Source organism: Elgaria multicarinata, chromosome 2 (assembly GCF_023053635.1).
Source record: "Elgaria multicarinata webbii isolate HBS135686 ecotype San Diego chromosome 2, rElgMul1.1.pri, whole genome shotgun sequence".
Classification (NCBI taxonomy): Eukaryota; Metazoa; Chordata; class Lepidosauria; order Squamata; family Anguidae; genus Elgaria; species Elgaria multicarinata.
In genome coordinates this window covers 128,764,039-128,783,058 of record NC_086172.1, presented here as the reverse complement: position 1 = coordinate 128,783,058, position 19,020 = coordinate 128,764,039, and the positions used below count along the sequence as shown (strand labels likewise).

The following is a 19,020-nucleotide window of genomic DNA, read 5'->3' as shown; positions in this document are numbered from 1 at the left end:
ATGCGGAGTATTTTCCAAACCTGGCCACTATGAGTTATTTGAGGGTTAAACATCCATCACATAACCCTACTACAAAACGTAGGTTATGCGAGAGTTGTGGCCAGGTTCAAAGAAGTCACCGCAATCCCATTAGGGATTGAATATTCATAATTGTGACCACATGCATTGCAGCTCATCATGGGTTAAGCAAGCTATGGTGAGCCCAATGTGTTATGCAAACCAGGTCAAAGAGTTTAAACACCCTCCTCACTCCCCAATGGTCCTGAGACTGCTCAGGCTTCCCTGGGGCCTTTGTATACATACCTCCCAAATATGCATATTAGTTGCAAATAACTTCACATCTGTTTGGGCCCTCAGTATTATTAACTTGCAAACAGATACCCTTGCCAGATGGTAGCATTCCACCATCCTATAAAGTTGACAAACACATTGATAGAGACAAAATGCTAAACTAGAAAATGTCTTTTCATCCTCCTTGTATTCTGTCACAGGAAAAGGCCTCTCCAGTGAGTTGGTTGCAGAAATCCCAGAAGTAGCCTTTGCTAAAGGAAGACATTATTTCTAACAACCTTCCTGCCCTATAGTCTGTTCTGCCACAAAAGTCTGTGAAGATCCGTTTCAGGACTGACCACATTAACACTAGTTCCTCTCCTAGAATGCACTACTTCATCTCCTAGAATGCACTACTTCACAGTCTTTCAGTAGTAACTCAATTAGCTACTCAACTGCCCTAGCAGGGGAAGCTGGATCCTGGGCAGAGCAATCCTAAATTGGACTGGTGTGGAGAAAGTCAGAAAATGGGGTTTTCAGCCCAGCAGATCAATATAGGTGAAATTCCTCCTTCCGTTGACAGCAACATGGGGGCTGGGGAATTAGCTATGCCAGCTCCAGGACTGGTGTAACTGATGGGTTGCACTCATATCCTGTTTGTGGGTTCCTGGTCAACAGCTGGTTGGCTTATGTGTAAACAGAATGCTGGACAAGATGGACCCTTGGTTTGATCCAGCAGGGCTCTTCTTATATTCTTATGGGTTCAGGTTGAGGATTGGGGTTCCCAATCTGAGGAGAACACCCCCTGCTACCCTCATAGGAGAACCTCCAGCAGCAGCTTTCCACCTCCCCAGCAGAGAGACTGAGGCCATAGCTAGACCTAAGGTTTATCTCTGGATCATCCAGGGGTCAAACCTGTTCATCTAGGTGACACACAGGGGATCCAATGCTCAGGCAGGGGTGAACCCTGGATGATCCCAGGATAAACCTTAGGTCTAGCTGTGGCCTATCTCTCCCTAGTCCTCCGACAGCACTCTTCTCCCATCAGCTTTACAAGCACACCATCTTAACTCACTCCAGCCATCAACATCAGGAGATTAGGGCTGCGTTCTTGGTCCCTAGCATTAATCCCAGAAGTAAACTAAGGACACACCATTAAAGAGCAAAACAAATGGGAAATAGAACTGGATTTCTAAAAGGAGCTAAGCTGTGCTTTGTCAAGTAAAGACACTACTATAAGTGACTTAAATGATTTATATTTTCAGGTCAAGGAAAGAAAACATAATTTGAAAATCACGAAGCAGATTTTTTTCTCCATACAGCGCTTTTTAACACTGTTCTGAAATCATGTAAATTTTGAATGCAATCCTGTTTAAATTGCTTTGACCTCAGTGGGTTCTAAGTAGCCATTGTGTGCACGAATGCATCCTTTACCATTAGTCAAGTAATTATACAGGAATAGTGATCAGGTGTGTCCTCTCCTTTCTTTGTCAGGCGTCAGAAGCATTTGTGTCCTGGGAAGCATTTGTACCGAGCCTTGCTAGACACAGTGGAATTATCTAGCGGCAATGTCAAATTCCAAATTATCAATGAAGAATTCAAGGTGGGGATATACTCTAAATGTATTTGATCAATAAAAGGAATGTGCGATTTACCATGCCAAAATTAATCAACTATTTTAGGGCATAATTCTATGCACTTGTAGACAGAAAAAAGCCATACAACTCCCAACATGGCTAGTTGGGGAATACAGGGTTGCAGGACTGATGGACCTCCTGTGCAGAATGAAAAAATGCATTTTTTGCTAGAAATATGTTTTTAACCCTCTAGCTAGGGCTCTGAGGGGGAGGGAAGGAACCCGTGGAGGGCAGGGGATAGCCTGCTTCCCCAGTCCCCTCCCTGTCCACAGCACTGCATCCTTTCCCTCCTCTCCGAGGTTGCTTTGCAACCTTGGAGGGACTGTTCTCTCCGCGCCAGCTGTGTGAGGGGAAGTTGGACTCCAGGATCTGAGGTTGGGGGTGCTGACTCTGACCTCAGTTCCAGGAACCTCTGGCCCCACCAGATCCTCTCTAGGAACCATAGGATTATTCTCTTAATGATGTGTTGTGTTTTACTCTGAAAAGGGAATGAAGCATTCATGGTCAGGGATGAAAGGAGCAAACTCATAAGCTACTCCTGATCTTTGACTATAGTTAAGAGGTGGACACTGTTCTGGTTGCACCAAGCCTGAGTGGTAATTTCTGTAAATTTGGTCCCTTTTAACCTCAGAACCTACACCAAATTAGTCCGGAACACCCCGGTGGATAACCAGTGCTAATCCAAACATTTAATCCCAACTGACAAGCATCACCACAGGCATGATTGTAAATAAGAATCTATTTATTGTAAATAAGAATCTATTTATTGTAAAAATTGCAAAATTAAACAAGTGGCATGATAGTTATATAAGTATACAATATCTCTGTGGTTACAAGAAAAGAGAATGAAATGCAAATATAAGATTAATTAAAAGAATTGCAGTTGCCAAAGCAGGTATTACAAACTTAGCTAATAAGATAACAGCTTGAGCTTCTAGCATTATTATGACTCCTTTTATCCACTTCTGTTTACGACTTGCAGTTTAAAACTAAACTAAAACACATTCGACTATACTAAAACATAGTAGTTAACCCTCCATATTCTTCCTCCTGCACACTACTTGAATCTAAAAGCTATGTTGAAGCATTACTAAGTTTCTCTAGGCATGTGGGGGGGAAAAGCAGAAGTTAGAGTGAAAGAGAAAATCAAAGACTTAGAAATAATTCCAAGTCCCAAAGTCTAGAAGCATAAAGAGATTCATAGTTACCCCAGTCCTTGGGTCTGTTAATCCAAAAGTCAGAGATGAAGTCAAAGAAAAGGGGAAAATAAAAAAATCTGCCTTGCAGCTTTTGCTACCTTTGCTTTTATACACTTGTTCTGGCCAAAGGTGGGGTCCCAGTGAGTGATGAGACCACCATCTTCCAACCACAAATGGCATGAATAAGTGATTAGACCACCCATTTTCCAATTAGAACTTAGGTGTCTTCCCCTCCCCAATATCTCACGTGTTATACCCATGGTGTTCATTAAAACATGGCTGCCATATGGGCGTATTAACTTGATTGGTGTATTTCTGTTTAGTGCATTTTCTTTGAATTCATGTTCCTCTTCAGACATACTTGGTCATATCTTCCCAAACACCTCCTCCCAAATGTCACGTTTGCTCAGTATTATGACTTTCCACGCCCAACTTTGAGTGAGGACAGCAGGTGCACACCACGAGATGTTAAAATATTTTTTTCTTCCTCCTAGTGGACATCTAAGCATGCTCACACTGTGGCCTTGAATGAGCTCTGAGAAGCCACTTGTAAAGTCCACTGTGGTTTGTTGGTTTGTTTTTTTCTTCATGACAGTCCTGCAAGTCTTCGCTAGAGTCTTAGTTAATGGCATAAAATCAATTAGCATAGAATCAAACTTCAAGGTCTTCATGCCCATGGCTCAGAGGTCTGGAATATACCTCTGGGGGTCTTTTCAGATATGAGTCTGGGGTCTTTTAGGGGGTCGTCTTGTAAATCTTCCCAAAACCCTCACTCAGGTCATCCCACCATACCAGATCAAATTAGCCATATTTAGTCTGAAGTAGCCTTCTTCATGCAGCATAATTTAATCCTTTTAGCACCAGATTAACAATTTCCTCCATTGATACAAGTGAGAATCTTGACACAGATGTCTGTGGGGAGTGGATTATATCCAGTATGAAATGTATAGTGCACTAGGAATTAAAACTATGCAGCACAATCCTATAAATGTCTACTCAGAATTAATGTGATATGTGATTTAATGAAATCATTCCCCAGGTTTAAAAGGTAGTTTCCATCTTGACACTACTACTAATGTAAATTATGTTGCACTAGTAACCTCTGGCATAAGCAAACACAACGGCAAAAGGTTCACTGACACAACAGCTTTTTCCAGAAAACATGTCACACCAGCAAAAGCTATTGGTGTTGCGCTGGAACAAGGTTGGGTAACAAATAGATCTCCAGATGTTTTAGACTTCCAGCTCCCAGAAGTCCCTGCCAGCATGGCCAATGGTCGGGAATGCTGGGGATTGAAGTCCAAAACATCTGGAGACCTGCTTTCTGCCTTTCCCCGCACTTGTGCAACGTAATCTACATTAGCAGTAGTGAGTTGGATGTTGTCCAAAATCCTCATTTAAATCCTCATTTAAATTATAGCTATTAGGAGGTAAATGCTGGCATCCTTACAGAAAACAATTTAAAATGACTTTCCAAATATTACATTATTCTTAGGGGGACCACATGAAAAGGAGGACAGGGCTCCTATATCTTTAACAGTTGTATTGAAAAGGGAATTTCAGCAGGTGTCATTTGTATGTATGCTGCACCTAGCGAAATTTCCTCTTCATCACAACAGTTAAAGCTGCAGGAACTATACTAGAGCGACCAGATACAAAAAAGGGCAGGGCTCCTGCAGCTTTAACTGCTGTGATGAAGAGGGAATTTCATCAGGTGCAGCATGCATACAAATGAGACCTTCTGAAATTCCCTTTTCTATACAACTGTTAGCCCTGTCCTCCTTTCCATATAGTTACCCTAATTCTGTTTGTTTGGAGACAAAGTTAAGAATTGCCTGTACTAAAATACTTGAATAGTTACTTCATTAGTTGGCTGGCTTATCTATCAAGTCAGTTCAAAGCTAAATTACAAGCAAATATTTGCCTACTGGCCCAAAACATATTTTTATAGATTCAGTTTTAACATTCACCAGTGTTAACTGGCTTTCCTAAACAAAGAACTACTTTGGGCTAACTATGTGATATTTGAATCTCTTGTTTATCGATAAATGCACATTACCTCAGGGCAGTTAGGCATTTTTTCAGATCCAATAACAGGCACCAACAATTAATTTATCAATTATTTAATTGATACTAATCAATTTCTTTGGTGCTTTGCCACCAAGTATTCAAAACAGCTCATGCAGATCCCTGTATGAAAGGCTGGGGACACAATCCTGTGTCTGTTGAGACAGGAAAAAGTCCTATAACTCCCAGCATCCCCCAACCAGTATGGCTGGGAGGTTTTTTTTTCTGTCTAAACATAGGATTGTGCTCTTAATTGCTGTTATTTCTGGTGAAACCCTTAGACAAACTCCACCTGAAGAAACTCTCCCGTATATCTTTTTCTGGCATGGTATCTGTAGAAATCTGAACTAAACCATAACGGGGTTGATCCAGGCTTCCTGTGAGCAGAGCTCCACTCATGGGAAGCAGGAAAAACCTCTTGCAGGGAACCTCTTGGATTTCAGTCCCTTTCAGAAAAAGGAGCCCTTCCGCTCGTGGACAGGCAAGCCTGGATCCAACCCAATGAGATTTGTCTGTCACATACAGATAGTAATTGTTACTCATTTGTTTGTTCATTACCAGGTACCTCTTTTAGTAGAAATTTATGAAATAGAGGGCAATATTTTCAGGTTTAAAATTAATGAACTAACACCACTCAAACCAAGATATGAAGTTCCTGATGTTCTTCTAAAAGACCCTGTCAGCCTCAGGTAGGCTATGGAAAACGATGTCTTCAGTGTTTACCCATCTGCCCTCTCATTGGTGTTCCTAGTATATTTTGCACAGTCATAGGCATGTTGTAGTCACTACCTCTTTGGGTTTCTCTCCCTGTTACCTGAAGAAAAAATACAGTAAAAGAAAACAATGGACAGAGTGGATTAAACCAACTCAACAGAAGGCAGTAGTTGTGATAAAAGTGAACTCATCTATTTGGAATAGCGATTTTGGGTCTTTTTCTATAATGCAATTGTGGGGAAGAGGATGTAATTAAACCCATGTCTATGGTGAGAGTCTTTAGTATATGCTCCACACTCTGCAGAAGAGGTGTGCAACTTGTGGTCCTCCAGGTGTTTGGGCCTACTACTCCTGCTGTGCCTCACCATTGGCTATGTTGGCTAGGCCAAAACATCTGGATGGCCACAGGTTGCCCACCCCTGCTACAGGATTGCCAAGCAAAATCTGATACAAAATTAGCAATTCTTTTTTGTGGTGTTGTTCATTTTTCTTGATTGAGTAATTGATTTATTTTTAAATGCTACTTTAGCGAGCCTTATGCACTATGGCAAAAACTGAAAATATGAGCTATGTCAGAGAAACACTTCCTTCATGGTTATAATCTCTTTCCTTTCCTCTTGGTTATAATCTCTTGGGCCCAGTTTTACAATTTTACTGATTCCCCAATCTCAATACCCTTCCTTTCTTCTATTTCCCTAGGGCATGTCAGACATTTCCAAATTCTTTGAAATCTGGGGGACTGAGTGCAGAATTTGCTCAATGAAATAGATTCTGAGGATGCATGCATATGGTTCATTTCCATGATTTACTCTGACAGCAGAATTTGAGTTACCTCAATTCAAAATTTAGATTTTTTTTTAATAGTCTTACTTTTAGGTGTTGATATTTATATGTCCAGAGTTGAATTCAAGTCTCTTGATGGTAAATACTCCGTATAACTAGGTTTTGGTAATTTTTGTACAATTGGATTGATCATTTGCTTGATTTGCTGCTGTTACAATTTGAGAAGAAGCTTTCAGAAGTTTACCTTTTGCTCTCTTTTCCCATTTGCCAGGCCAGCAATATTGCAGAAAGATGCAGACAAGCTTGTGTTGGCTTGTGCCAGTGAAGACCAGCAGCTTCACATCACAGCAAATCCTTTTCAGATTCAGCTTCTTTCCAAGGATGAAATCATACTGAGCATGAACTCAAATGGCCTGTTGTATTTGGAGCATCTGCAGCCACACCCACAAAATAGGTGTGATATCTCACTGTGTGTGTTGAGAGCAATAAATATATATGAATATGCGAACTGATTTCTCTTGCATTTTTCTTTAAATTAGGAAATTTAAATCGCACGAAAAGGAAGGAGGATCAGCTGACCCTTCTGAGGTAAACCTAACCTGTATTTGTAGACTCTTGAAGCAGTATCCAAAGGGGCGCTTACATCCCCACCGATTCTTTCAGACCCCACCAATACCCTGCTTGCGCAACAGCAATTTAATGTTCCGTGAGACAATCCGAAATGAGTGGAAACACGGTGATCTGCCTCCTTACAGAAACAAGTGTTTTCACTTGCTTCAGGGTTTACACCTGGAAGTACTAATTCACCTTTGCAGGATTAGATACTGTCCTTGCTTATGGTGATGAAGAGACCTGGTGATGAAGAGACCTCAGGTGGTGCAGGAAGAAGAGGGAAGTATTATGGGATGCATAGAAAAAACTGAGAAACGGGGATGTAGAAAGATATGTGGGTAAGAAAACGTAAGCAGAAGGGGGTAAATAAAGAACAGAAGTGCAAACCTGTGGGATGCACACACACACACACACACACACACACACATACAGAAAGAGAGAGAGAGAGAGAGAATGGATAGATGAAATGAGAAAGGGTTCAGAATATGTACACAGAGAGGAGTAAATGTATTATCTGCTATTGGCTAAGAAGAACACAGAATTGTAACAAAAATGTAAAATTGTGGCCCTCTTGAATTAGGAAAAATATAAGAGTGGCCCTTGGGGTGTTTTGAATTGCCTCAGAACTAGAGCAATGATATTTTGTAAACTAGAAGACAGAAACAGAATATACAGCTATGTCAGAAACAAATAATAATACTAGGAAATTAGTTGTAAGGGAAGTAATTGGGTAATTTATGATGGAATTATACCCATGTTGAGACAGGAAAAAGGCCTGCAACTTCTAGCATTCCCCAGCCAGCCATGTTTGTATAATTGGCTGATCAGCTGTGATATGTAAATATATTTTGCTATAAAAGAAGCTACAAATGGAAATTGATTTGGGGAGAAGCTGGGAATATGGTCTGACTATCTTTTCATGTTTTTCCATGTGGAATGAAAAGCTAAGGTCGTATTTCTGTGTAAATAAAAAGCTGGACACTTGTCTCTTTGTTCGTTTCTTGTGATTTCTGTATTGCTGTTTCTTGGTGCAAGGAGAGCATCAGCTGGGAGGACTGTAAGCCTGAGAGCCAAGTTCCATAGCCTTAGATATTCCTCAGAACTGCAACTTGCATATGCATTAACACGGGAGGGTTTTCTTGATTTATTAAAAGTCAGTAAGGATGCAATCCTACTCATGTCTAAAGTTAGAAAAAAGTCCTACAATTCCCAATATGCCTCAGCCAGTCATGCTAACTGGGGCATGCTGGGAGTTATAGGACTTTTTATCCTGCCTAAACATGTGTAGGATTGTGTCGTCAGCCTTTCATATAGATATCTGTATGAATGGCAGGGAACACTAATCATACAAACTCCCCGCTATAGACTTTGATGTACATGTTAATACTATTTTTAATTCATACTCTATCTGATTGAGTATCTTAAAAGTGAAGTGTTTTGTATACTTGGTGGCAAAGCAGGGTAGAAATTAATTATTAGTAATTAAACAATTGTACTCTAAATTAGACTTTTCTTATTTTTCTCCATACAGGAGAATCAAGAAGATTTGGGTCTCTGGGAAGAGAGATTTGGCAGTTTTTTAGACATCAAAGCTAATGGTATGTTTAGTCTGATGATAGAAATCATTGAACTGCTTTCGTTTTTTGCCTTAGTTATCATGTTGATTGATATTTAGCTGCTATGGCTTTTTCTAGAAATTATCTCATATGTAATACATGAGATGTTATAGTACAATATCCATATGTATTTCTGATTACACCAAAGTATCTTAATATATACTTTGTAAGATCCACAGAAACCTTTTAAAAAAGTTTCCAGACCCATTAATTGTGATTTCTGAGCAAATCAGAAGAAGAATCTGTTGGCCACCTACTGAGTTATGCATATACATGCTAAGTATGCCAGCAAGCAAATAAATAGTGATATCAGTGTGTATGTCTGGTAGTTTTTACTTTGCTTACTTACATGAGTCATCTGGCACTTGTTGCTCTGAGTTGCTCTGTTCTCTGACTATTTTACACTCTAATTCACATTGTATACATTCTATGTTCAGCACCAAGTACACTGATGGTCATATATAAATAAATAATAAATAAATAATAATGGACTGCAGCTGGTGGGCAAGGTGGTCTTTGTGATGTTTTGCTGTTTTATGCCTATTCTAGGTGTAAGTATGTGTAATGTTTTTAATAATGTCTATTGTTTAAAGATGTACTTAGTGTGTTTATACTGGAACCAGGATGGTAAGTGTTAAATGCTAGAGGGAGGGGGAAGGAGTGACCAGGTGAGGTGAGTGCTGATTGGCTGGTGCGTTGAAGGTCTGGATTGGCTGCTGGCAAGAGTGGGAGAGGAGTTAGGTGAGTGGCTCTGTGTGTGAAGTGCTGTGTGAGAGAGAGTTAGGTTTGGGGTCTGTCAGAGTTAGGACGTGTCTAGGATGGTGTAGGATCTATGTGGGTTGTTTTTTGGGGTGAGTAGATAGAGGGAGGAGTGATAGTGTGGCCTAGAAGGTAGAGTAGGCAGGGTAGAAACTGAAGCATTTTTGAAACCATTTAAAGAAACTGTACTGAACCCATTACGCTTTGTGCCTGAGGAAACGATTACGCTTTTACAACTGCAATAATACCTTACTAGTTGTTAATAAATCTTCTTTTCTTTTACTCTGGTGTGGTTTGTGAGGTACTTAAGGTGGGGTACAGGTTCATGGTGGCAGCAGAAGGGAAAATGAGAGGATAGGGGGCTGAGCTGAGCTGCTCTGAGGCCGGACAAGAGTGGCGAGCCACAGAGCCACAGTGCAGCGTTCTGAGGAACCACCCCAGGGTTGGGATCTTTTGATTTATAGGAGAAATAAAGGAGTCTCAAGGGGATGGACCGCACAGTCTTGCTTTGAACACTTGGACTAAGCAGCTTTGTCTCCTACGCTCTATGATTCTTTGGTAAATCCTGCTTTGGCATTATGAAGATAATAAGGCATTGTCTATATAAATGGAGGTGACAAAGATCCTTAATGGAAATCCAGTTTGAATCCATTGCTAATGAAGACATTTTCCCATTGCATGTGTTTTCATTACACCAGACTGCTGTTCTATCTTAATCTCCTTCCTACAGGTCCCAGCAGTATAGGCCTAGATTTTTCTTTACATGGATTTGAACATGTCTATGGAATACCTCAGCATGCAGAGACACTTCTCCTTAAAAACACCAGGTAATGTGCTTAGATATGCTTCTAAAGTTGGCAAGAGTACTGAGTAACTAGAGTAGAGACTTGCAATCCAATGTTTGGCTGCTTAGTTCGGATCTATATATGGAATTCAGCTCCTCCGTGTCCCCTTAGCTCAGTGGCTCATGCTTCCCTGGCCTGCTTAGGCTCTCTGCCTTTCTACCAGCCCCAAACAGTCCCTGTTGTACCTCTGTAATACTCTATTTCTTCGATTATAAGACACACTTTTTTCCCCATATAAACATCTCTAAAAATGGGGTGCGTCTTACAATCGTGGGTGTGTCTTAGGTGTTTTTTTCTGTTGGTGGTAGTGAAATTAGTGTGCGTCTTACAATCGATGGCATCTTACAATCGAAGAAATATGGTATGTGAAATTTCCTCCAGCTCCACTGTTCCTTCATACCACCTTTTCTCAATTTCCTCTTCCTGAAGGCCTTTGCCTCCTCCATCAGTGCATCTTTCAGGTCCCTGCGTCACTGCCCACTGCCTGCCCTCTTCCTTTTCTACATCCCTTTGGCCTCACTGCAGAGAGGTACACTATTGTAACCCCCACCTCAGAAATCTCTCCCATATTTAGCCTTTCTCTCATTCAGTTTCTTCATCAGGACTTTGCTATTTTGATGATACACTCTCTCCAATCTCAGTTCTGATTGTTGTAGAGCATTTGCAAACTCTTTAAAGTATTCACGTCTTCAGCAACATTGAACCTAAGCCTACCATGTAATCTCGTGCACTCCACTTATAGCATAAACAATTACTATGGATAGCTGCTTCTACTGGTACTGTTTGTCTCGCAAGGCATTACATCTATAATGTGCATTCCTTGCACTGGTCAGAATGAAATAGAATCACTGCAGTTAGTGAAAGCAAGGTGCTCCGGAAAAGTAACATGCCTGTCTGTCTGTTCCAGTGATGACGATGTCTACCGGCTTTATAACCTAGATGTCTTTGGATACAAAATCCATAACAAAATGGGCATTTATGGTTCAGTACCCTTGCTCTTAGCTCACAAACCTGACAGAACCATCGGGGTCTTCTGGCTGAATTCCTCAGAAACTCTGGTGAAGATTGCTACAAAAGCTGCAGTGAAAGTAAGCACAGCATTGGAATCTTGCTCCTGCATGGATCTTGCTCCTGCAGTGCTCCTTGTATTCTAAATGTATTCCCAATACAGAATTGACGTTGAATTGGCGTCCCCTCGCCTCCTCTGGTGCACAGAAAGTTGGTTAATGGCAGAGGCCTAGAAACTCCTCATGGTGTAACTCAGTGGCAGAGCACCTGCTTTGCATGCAGATGGCCCCATGTTCAATCCCTGGCATCACCAGATACTGCTGGAAAAATTCATGCCTGAAACCCTGGGGAGCCACTGCCAGTCAGTGTCAACAATACTGAGCTAAATGGACCAATGGTCTGACTCACTATAAGGCAGGTTCCTATGTTCCTATATACCTCTGTCTATATGGAAAACCATTCATTGGGTCAACTCATTCTACACTATTTTCTTTCTAAGTATGTGTGTTTATTTGTTGTTTCAAAGGTTTCACTCTCCAAAACTCCAGACATCTCAAAGCAGAGGGTGCTGCCTCAAACTGATGTGCACTGGATGTCAGAAAGTGGAATAATTGACACGTTCATCTTAACGGGGCCCAGTCCTTTTGACGTTTTTAAGCAGTATGCACAGTTGACAGGTATTACAGTGAAAATACAGCATTCTCTATTTATTCACATATCGTGTAATATCCTCAAACTACTTTAAACGGGAAGGTGACAAAAGGACAGAATTTAACAGTAAAAGTTCAAATTTATTTATTTATTACATTTATATACCGCCCCAGAGCTGAAGCTCTCTGGGCGGTTTACAAAAGTTAAAAACAATGAACGTTAAAAACAAATATACAAAAATTTAAAAGCATAAAAACAGAAATAGCAGCAATGATGCAACCAACGTGTATATACTGTATGTATTGAGAAAGTATTATTTATAAGCAGTTACAGATAAGGTTATAGTAGAGCCTTAGAGACATATATTTTAAAAAGTAACAGCTCACAAACTAGTTCATTAATCCATCTGTCTACATGTACCCCATATATCATTGAACAGCTTCACTGGTAAGTCTGACAAGCTACTCACCCAGAAGGAACTGGTACTTTATTGTATTATATTTGTATTCCACCTGTTATATTTATAAACCATAGTGGAATTCAAGAGAGTGTACATAAGGATCTCAGGTAGTCTCCCATGCATTATTTTATTTTTGTTGTTGTTGTTATTGTTGTTGTTGTTATTATTATTATTATTATTATTATTAGCTTAGGTTCAGTAAAGGTGCAATAGCATATGCCTTCAGCCTATAGTCAAGGGACCTTGCCTTTGGTGTGTGGGCAAAAGAAATAACTCTAGTTTGCAAAGCTATATTAGTAACTTGAAGTGATGTAACCATGAATTGACTGAGCAGTCTGCGCAACTTGCTTTCCGGTTTCAAAGTGATGGAAAGGACTCCATGCTACCACTATGAACGTCTCTAAACAAGTGATTTATTGCATGCTCGTGATTGGCCTTGAAATCTCACTTTAAAAACAACAACAACAAAACAGATACTGTGATATTATCTGGGAAATCACAGCATCTCCCTGTTTGTAAACTTGGCATTGCACTATAATTCCACCACTAAATGGCGCTGTCTCATTAAACTCAATGGAGAAGGAAAGTTTTCAATTCAACTTCATATGATTGTGTGTAAAACACAGTGTCGTCATGGTAGGAAGACTGCGCAGGACCAAAGCCCCGGTAAGGGTGTGGGGCTTTTCCTGTGTGTAAAGAAGCTCTATGTTACAAACGGACTGTTACTATGCAATTTTTGTGCTTATTTATTTTTTTATTTATTTAAAGCATTTATATCCCACCCTATATCATTAAGATCTCAGAGCAGCGTACAGATAAAAACATACAGTATAAAACAATAAATCTGCACAGTTAAAAACAAATTAAACCATGATCCAAGTTAAAACAATATATAATTTAAAAGCAGTAAAAGCAATTAAAACAGTTAAAACAATGTTCCAGTGAGTTTAACCATCAAAGGCTTTGTTAAAAAGCCATGGTTTTACTTGGTGTCGAAATGCAGTCAATGTTGGTGCCAATCGGGCCTCCAAGGGGAGGGCATTCCACAGTTGGGGTGCCACAACAGAGAAAGCCCTCTCCCTTGTCCCAACATAGCGTATATGTTACATTGGTTAGATGCGGAGAAGGGCTCCTCCAACAGATCTAAGGTCTTGGGCAGGCATATATAAGGAGAGGCACTCTCAAGTATCGAGGTCCCAAGCCATTTAGGGCTTTAAATGTCATTACTAACACCTTGAATTCCGACCGGAAGCATGTAGGCAGCCAATGCAGCTCCTTTAAGACCGGTGTTATGTGGTGGCTATATGATGTACCCGCCAGCAGTCTAGCTGCTGCATTTTGCACTAGCTACAACTTCTAATGTAGTGCTGTAGCAACGAAGGGTGCAGTCCTATGCATGTTTAGACAGAAAAAAATCCTAGAACTTTCAGCATTCCCAGCCAGCTGGCTGAGGAATGCTGGGAGTTCTAGGAATTTTTTCTGACATAGAGCTCCATTCCACGAACGTTTTATTGCACACTCATTTCTGGGCACTCGCAGATTTCTCGGAGGTCCCTCACATGACGTTGTCTGCCTCTTGCGTGCCTTCTGCCCCTTCTGGCCTTCCTTGCACCGCAAGAAAAACCAGAAAAAGTCTGGTTGCTGCTCTCTCCTGCTGTGTGTGGGAGAAGCAATGTGATCACAATGCTGGACTGAATGGGCCTTGTGCTCATTGTTTACTTCCCGTTTGAAAACAGGAAGTAACTGAGCAACGATGGAGAAACGACGGTAGCCAGCGTTTCTTCCTAGGTGTGGTGGACTTTAAGACACAGGATTGTGCCCTAAATCAATAACAGAAGCCCTGCAGACATGCATTAAGAGACTAAGAGTGTATTTAAAGGCCTTGCTGTTTTTTGTTTGTTTGACAGCACTATTTATTTCCTTCCTTTGTTAGGTACTCAGGCCCTGCCTCCACTCTTTTCCCTTGGCTACCATCAGTGTCGCTGGAATTACGAAGATGAGGAAGATGTAGAATGCGTTGATGCTGGTTTTGATAAAGCTGACATCCCCTATGATGTTATATGGCTTGACATTGAACACACTGATGGGAAGCGATATTTCACATGGGATAAGGAGAAATTCAGCAATCCTGAGAGGATGCAGAAGGAGATACTTATGAAGAAAAAGCGCAAGGTACATAATATGGAAAAAGCAGGGAGAACATTTTGTATGGAACTCTGTAGACTGTGTGGCTTCTGTGTACAGTAATGCTCACATCCAGATTTTAAAAGTAATTCTGTGACTTGGACCCAGATAAAGCTATAGAAGGAGACATTCATACTGGCTAATTTCTTTTAAAGTTTTGAAACATGCTTTATTTTTGAAAAGGCTTTTCCAAGCCAAATTACCTTTCTACTAATTGAGGATGCAGTTTGTTAAATATTCTTTCCCATCTGCTTTTGTTTCCCCCTTCACTTGAAAACTAGATATCACAGCAAGTGATAACTTCCATAATAATGGTCTGTAAGCACTCATGCTTATGAAGCAGTCTCATATGGACAGCCTCCAACTGGCCGCAGCTCTCTGGTCTATTTAGTAAGAGCCCTTTCCTATTTCCTGATCCTTTGACTGGAGATGCTTTGCATTAAACCTGGGACCTTAAACCTGGGCAAAGCATGTGTTCTGTTACTAAACACTGGCAGTCTCCAGTTTAAGCTCATCCCACTGATTTCACTAAGAGGGGTGGACTGTCTTAGAGTATATCTTTATTACAGGAAATCACGTTGCTTACCTCGAGCTTTTTCCCGCCATTCTTTTGCACAATTGTTATGGGCTACATTATAAAGGTGGAGAAGGGCGACCATATGTTTTGAATTGAATATTTCCCCTCCCTTTACCTCTATTGAGACAGTGCCATCTAGTGGTGGAAGATCCCACGTTTCCCCAGCTATTACACTTAAAAAGTGGCTCTTTTCATACCAGGATTTCCAGGGGGTACCACAGGAGACATCCTGGTTGTTCATGGCATCATGTAATGAACCCAAAAACATCAGTGAGTGGCCAATCATGAGCGGGCAATGAATTGCTCATTTAGAAGCTTGCTTAAACCTGTGCCGAGTATGCAAATGTGTCTGCTAGAAACAGTACACACTGTATGTCCATGAGAGTGTGATCTTCTTTATCATCTGACCATACCCAGGAGGACTGCCTTTGCAGTTGCAGAGAAGAGCTTGCAAACAGGTGGGCCATATCTAGTGAAAGGTCAGAAATCAGGAGGTTTGGGCAGGTCTTCCATTAGTCATGGGTTGGACTACCCATCTCCTTATTACTCTCCCATAGCTATTGGCTCTGCCACCCTGATCTACTAACCAGGCCATCCCTTTCTTCCATTTACTTCTGTAACTCCATATTTTGCCTTAAAAGAAAGCTATTTTTAGTACTGAATTCTGAACCAATTTGAGTAAATTGTGCCTCATTTGCAACAGTTAGTTCTCCTTACCAATATTCATGGCATATACTGAACACCAAATACAATGGCTTTAAACTGGTATGTTTTAATGGATGAATTATTAAGGGGAACTGGGTAATACATTAACTGTTATTCTTAACATAAACATGAAGTTGTGGTTCATGCTTAAAGATACAAACAGTTGTCTGTAAGAATCACAGAACTTCCTTCTGCTGTTTGAAAGGATGGGAAAGTTTATGTTCTGAAGTGTTGATCCTAGTTTTTATCATTAACTCAAATTGGTGAATATGCACTACTGCTCATCTTCATTATATTAATTTAAAATGTGGGAGACTGTGTGCTCCAAACTAAAGGCCAATTCAAAAATGTGGGAAGCCATATGGTAGAGGGCACTTAGAGGCCATTACTCCCTCAGAATATTTGTGGGGGATCACACATTTGTAACCAGAGGTGGGCAGTTGTTGTTGGACTCTGTTGGTTAAGGCTAATGGAACCTGCAGTCCAACAAATTCTGGAGAGCCACAAGTTGCCACTCCTGTTCCTACATGAAGAACTCAAGCACTTCTTCAAGTAGAATGAGCCTTTTGTAAAGCCAACAGGTGGTGTTAGTCTGTTAGGGCCTTCCTGCACCGTGTTTGAACTAACTCTAAACTTTCCTGCAGCATATCGGACAGTCAAAAGTGTTCATCAATGACGCTATATCTTATTGTCTCTCATCTCTCGTTGTCAGCTTGTTGTCATTCTGGACCCTCATATTAAGATTGATCCTCTGTATACCATATACTTGCAAGCAAAACAGAGAGGCTATTTTGTAAAAGATCGTAAAGGTGAAGATTTTGAGGGCATCTGTTGGCCAGGTAATAAACCCTCTTCTTTATTTTTACAAATTCCCTTGTAAAAATATATAGAAGTAAGTTAAAACTAAATTTCTTATAGTTAGAACTGACTTTTCTGAAAGGAGAATCAATTGTTTGTTTTCTGATAAAAACTCTTGCCAACCTCCTGTTTCTCAATTTTCCCTCTAATGCCTCAAGCTTTAGTCAAAGTAGTATTTAAGAATCAGTCTACCTACTATATGCCTCTATTCACTGATAATGACAAGACAGTGGTAGGAATGCGCTGGATCCAAACTAAGTGACTTGAACTGAGCTCCCAGTGAAATCAATGGAACAAATATAACTAACTGATCCAATTGATTTCAATTAACTTAGGGTGCAATCCTATACATATTTAAACAAAAAACGTCATACAACTCCCAGCATTCCCACCTGACTATTCCGCTCAGGGGCAGCAGCCCAATCCTCTCCTGGCTGCTATATCCAAATAATAGCAGATCCCTCTGTGCTATCCAGATGAGGGATGCCTGTATTTGCTTGAATGTTAGTAATGTTTTATATAACACTTCATATGGCACCAGAACATGAAGATGCCATTTTTGCTTTATCGTGCCAATGTAATATTATTCCCCACACCTGCAGGTCTCTCTTCTTACCTGGATTTCACAAATCCTGAAGTCCGAGAATGGTATGCAGATCAATTTGCCTTCAAAACATATAAGGTTTGTATTCTTCTCTTATGATACTGGGCTTCTCTAAATGAGTGATTTAGAGCATGTTCGGGCTCATCTACCCTCATCTAGAGTATTGCGTTCAGTTCTGGGCTCCACAATTCAAGAAGGACACAGACAAGCTGGAGCGTGTTCAGAGGAGGGCAACCAGGATGATCAGGGGTCTGGAAACAAAGCCCTCTGAAGAGAGACTGAAAGAACTGGGCATGTTTAGCCTGGAGAAGAGAAGATTGAGGGGAGACATGATAGCAATCTTCAAATACTTAAAAGGTTGTCACACAGAGGAGGGCCAGGATCTCTTCTTGATCCTCCCAGAGTGCAGGACACGGAGTAACAGGCTCACGTTAAAGGAAGCCAGATTCCAGCTGGACATCAGGAAAAACTTCCTGACTGTTAGAGCAGTACGACAATGGAATCAGTTACCTAGGGAGGTTGTGGGCTCTCCCACACTAGAGGCCTTCAAGAGGCATCTGGACAACCATCTGTCAGGGATGCTTTAGGGTGTATTCCTGCATTGAGCAGGGGGTTGGACTCAATGGCCTTGTAGGCCCCTTCCAACTCTGCTATTCTATGATACACCAAGCAGGATATTCCACTATGAAAACAATATATAAAAGGCAGAAGCCATACTACTGCTTTATACAGGTATTGAAGTGCACTGCAGGATCTACACTACTGCTTTATAGTGGCACTAAAGTGCACTGACAACTGTTGGAGCCCATGACACATCTACACCAAGCAGGATATAACACTATGAAAGTGGCATGAAAGCAGTATATGGTATGTGTCATGAGCCCCAACAGTTGTCAGTGCACTTCAATACCACTATAAAGCAGTAGTGTGGCTCCTGCCTTTTATATACTGCTTTCATACCAGTTTCATAGTGGAATATCCTGCTTGGTGTAGATCAGCCCCTTGAGAATGAGCACTCACGGAAATTTGCAAGTCAATTACATGACATCGTCAACAGCTAGGACAGCTCCTGCGCTATCCCCCCTTATCCCACTGTAAGAAAACACAGAGATGATTAGCTTTTTTAAAAAACCACAAATCAGCGCCATGTAAACACTACAATTCCTTCATTAGATGGAGCTGTTTTATTGAGTTGAATGGAAGATGTAGAGATAGGAAGTATTCAACCCAAACCATGTAGCTGCCCGTGTAATTGAGCTGACTGCAATTGCAGAATGAAAACGGAAGCAGTGGATTTTTGTTTTTGTTTTAATGTAGAGAAGCTCACTGTGTGGAAAGATGAGCCAGGATCCTTAAAAATAAGGAAAAAAAGGCAGAGAAACTAAGCTGTTAAAAAGGATGGACCTTTATATTTGACAACTGTAAATAAGAATGATCCTAAATATAATAAGACAAACAAAAGGTGAGACAG

The 19,020-nt window shown here is 40.8% G+C and overlaps 2 protein-coding genes across 2 annotated transcripts in view; one reads left to right on the top strand and one right to left on the bottom strand.

Moving 5' to 3' along the window:
• ZNF106 (zinc finger protein 106) overlaps positions 1–19,020 on the bottom strand; it is a 137,478-nt gene that overhangs the window by 4,941 nt on the left and 113,517 nt on the right. The window lies entirely within an intron of this gene.
• The window catches only part of GANC (glucosidase alpha, neutral C), a 41,938-nt gene that overhangs the window by 7,000 nt on the left and 15,918 nt on the right, over positions 1–19,020 (top strand). Inside the window, exons 5-15 of the mRNA XM_063117670.1 lie at positions 1,765–1,873; positions 5,735–5,862; positions 6,942–7,124; positions 7,210–7,258; positions 8,814–8,880; positions 10,388–10,484; positions 11,410–11,590; positions 12,037–12,187; positions 14,555–14,793; positions 16,800–16,926; positions 17,548–17,627. Of these exons, the coding sequence (XP_062973740.1) occupies positions 1,765–1,873; positions 5,735–5,862; positions 6,942–7,124; positions 7,210–7,258; positions 8,814–8,880; positions 10,388–10,484; positions 11,410–11,590; positions 12,037–12,187; positions 14,555–14,793; positions 16,800–16,926; positions 17,548–17,627 (1,411 nt within the window). The remainder of the gene's footprint in view (positions 1–1,764; positions 1,874–5,734; positions 5,863–6,941; positions 7,125–7,209; positions 7,259–8,813; positions 8,881–10,387; positions 10,485–11,409; positions 11,591–12,036; positions 12,188–14,554; positions 14,794–16,799; positions 16,927–17,547; positions 17,628–19,020) is intronic.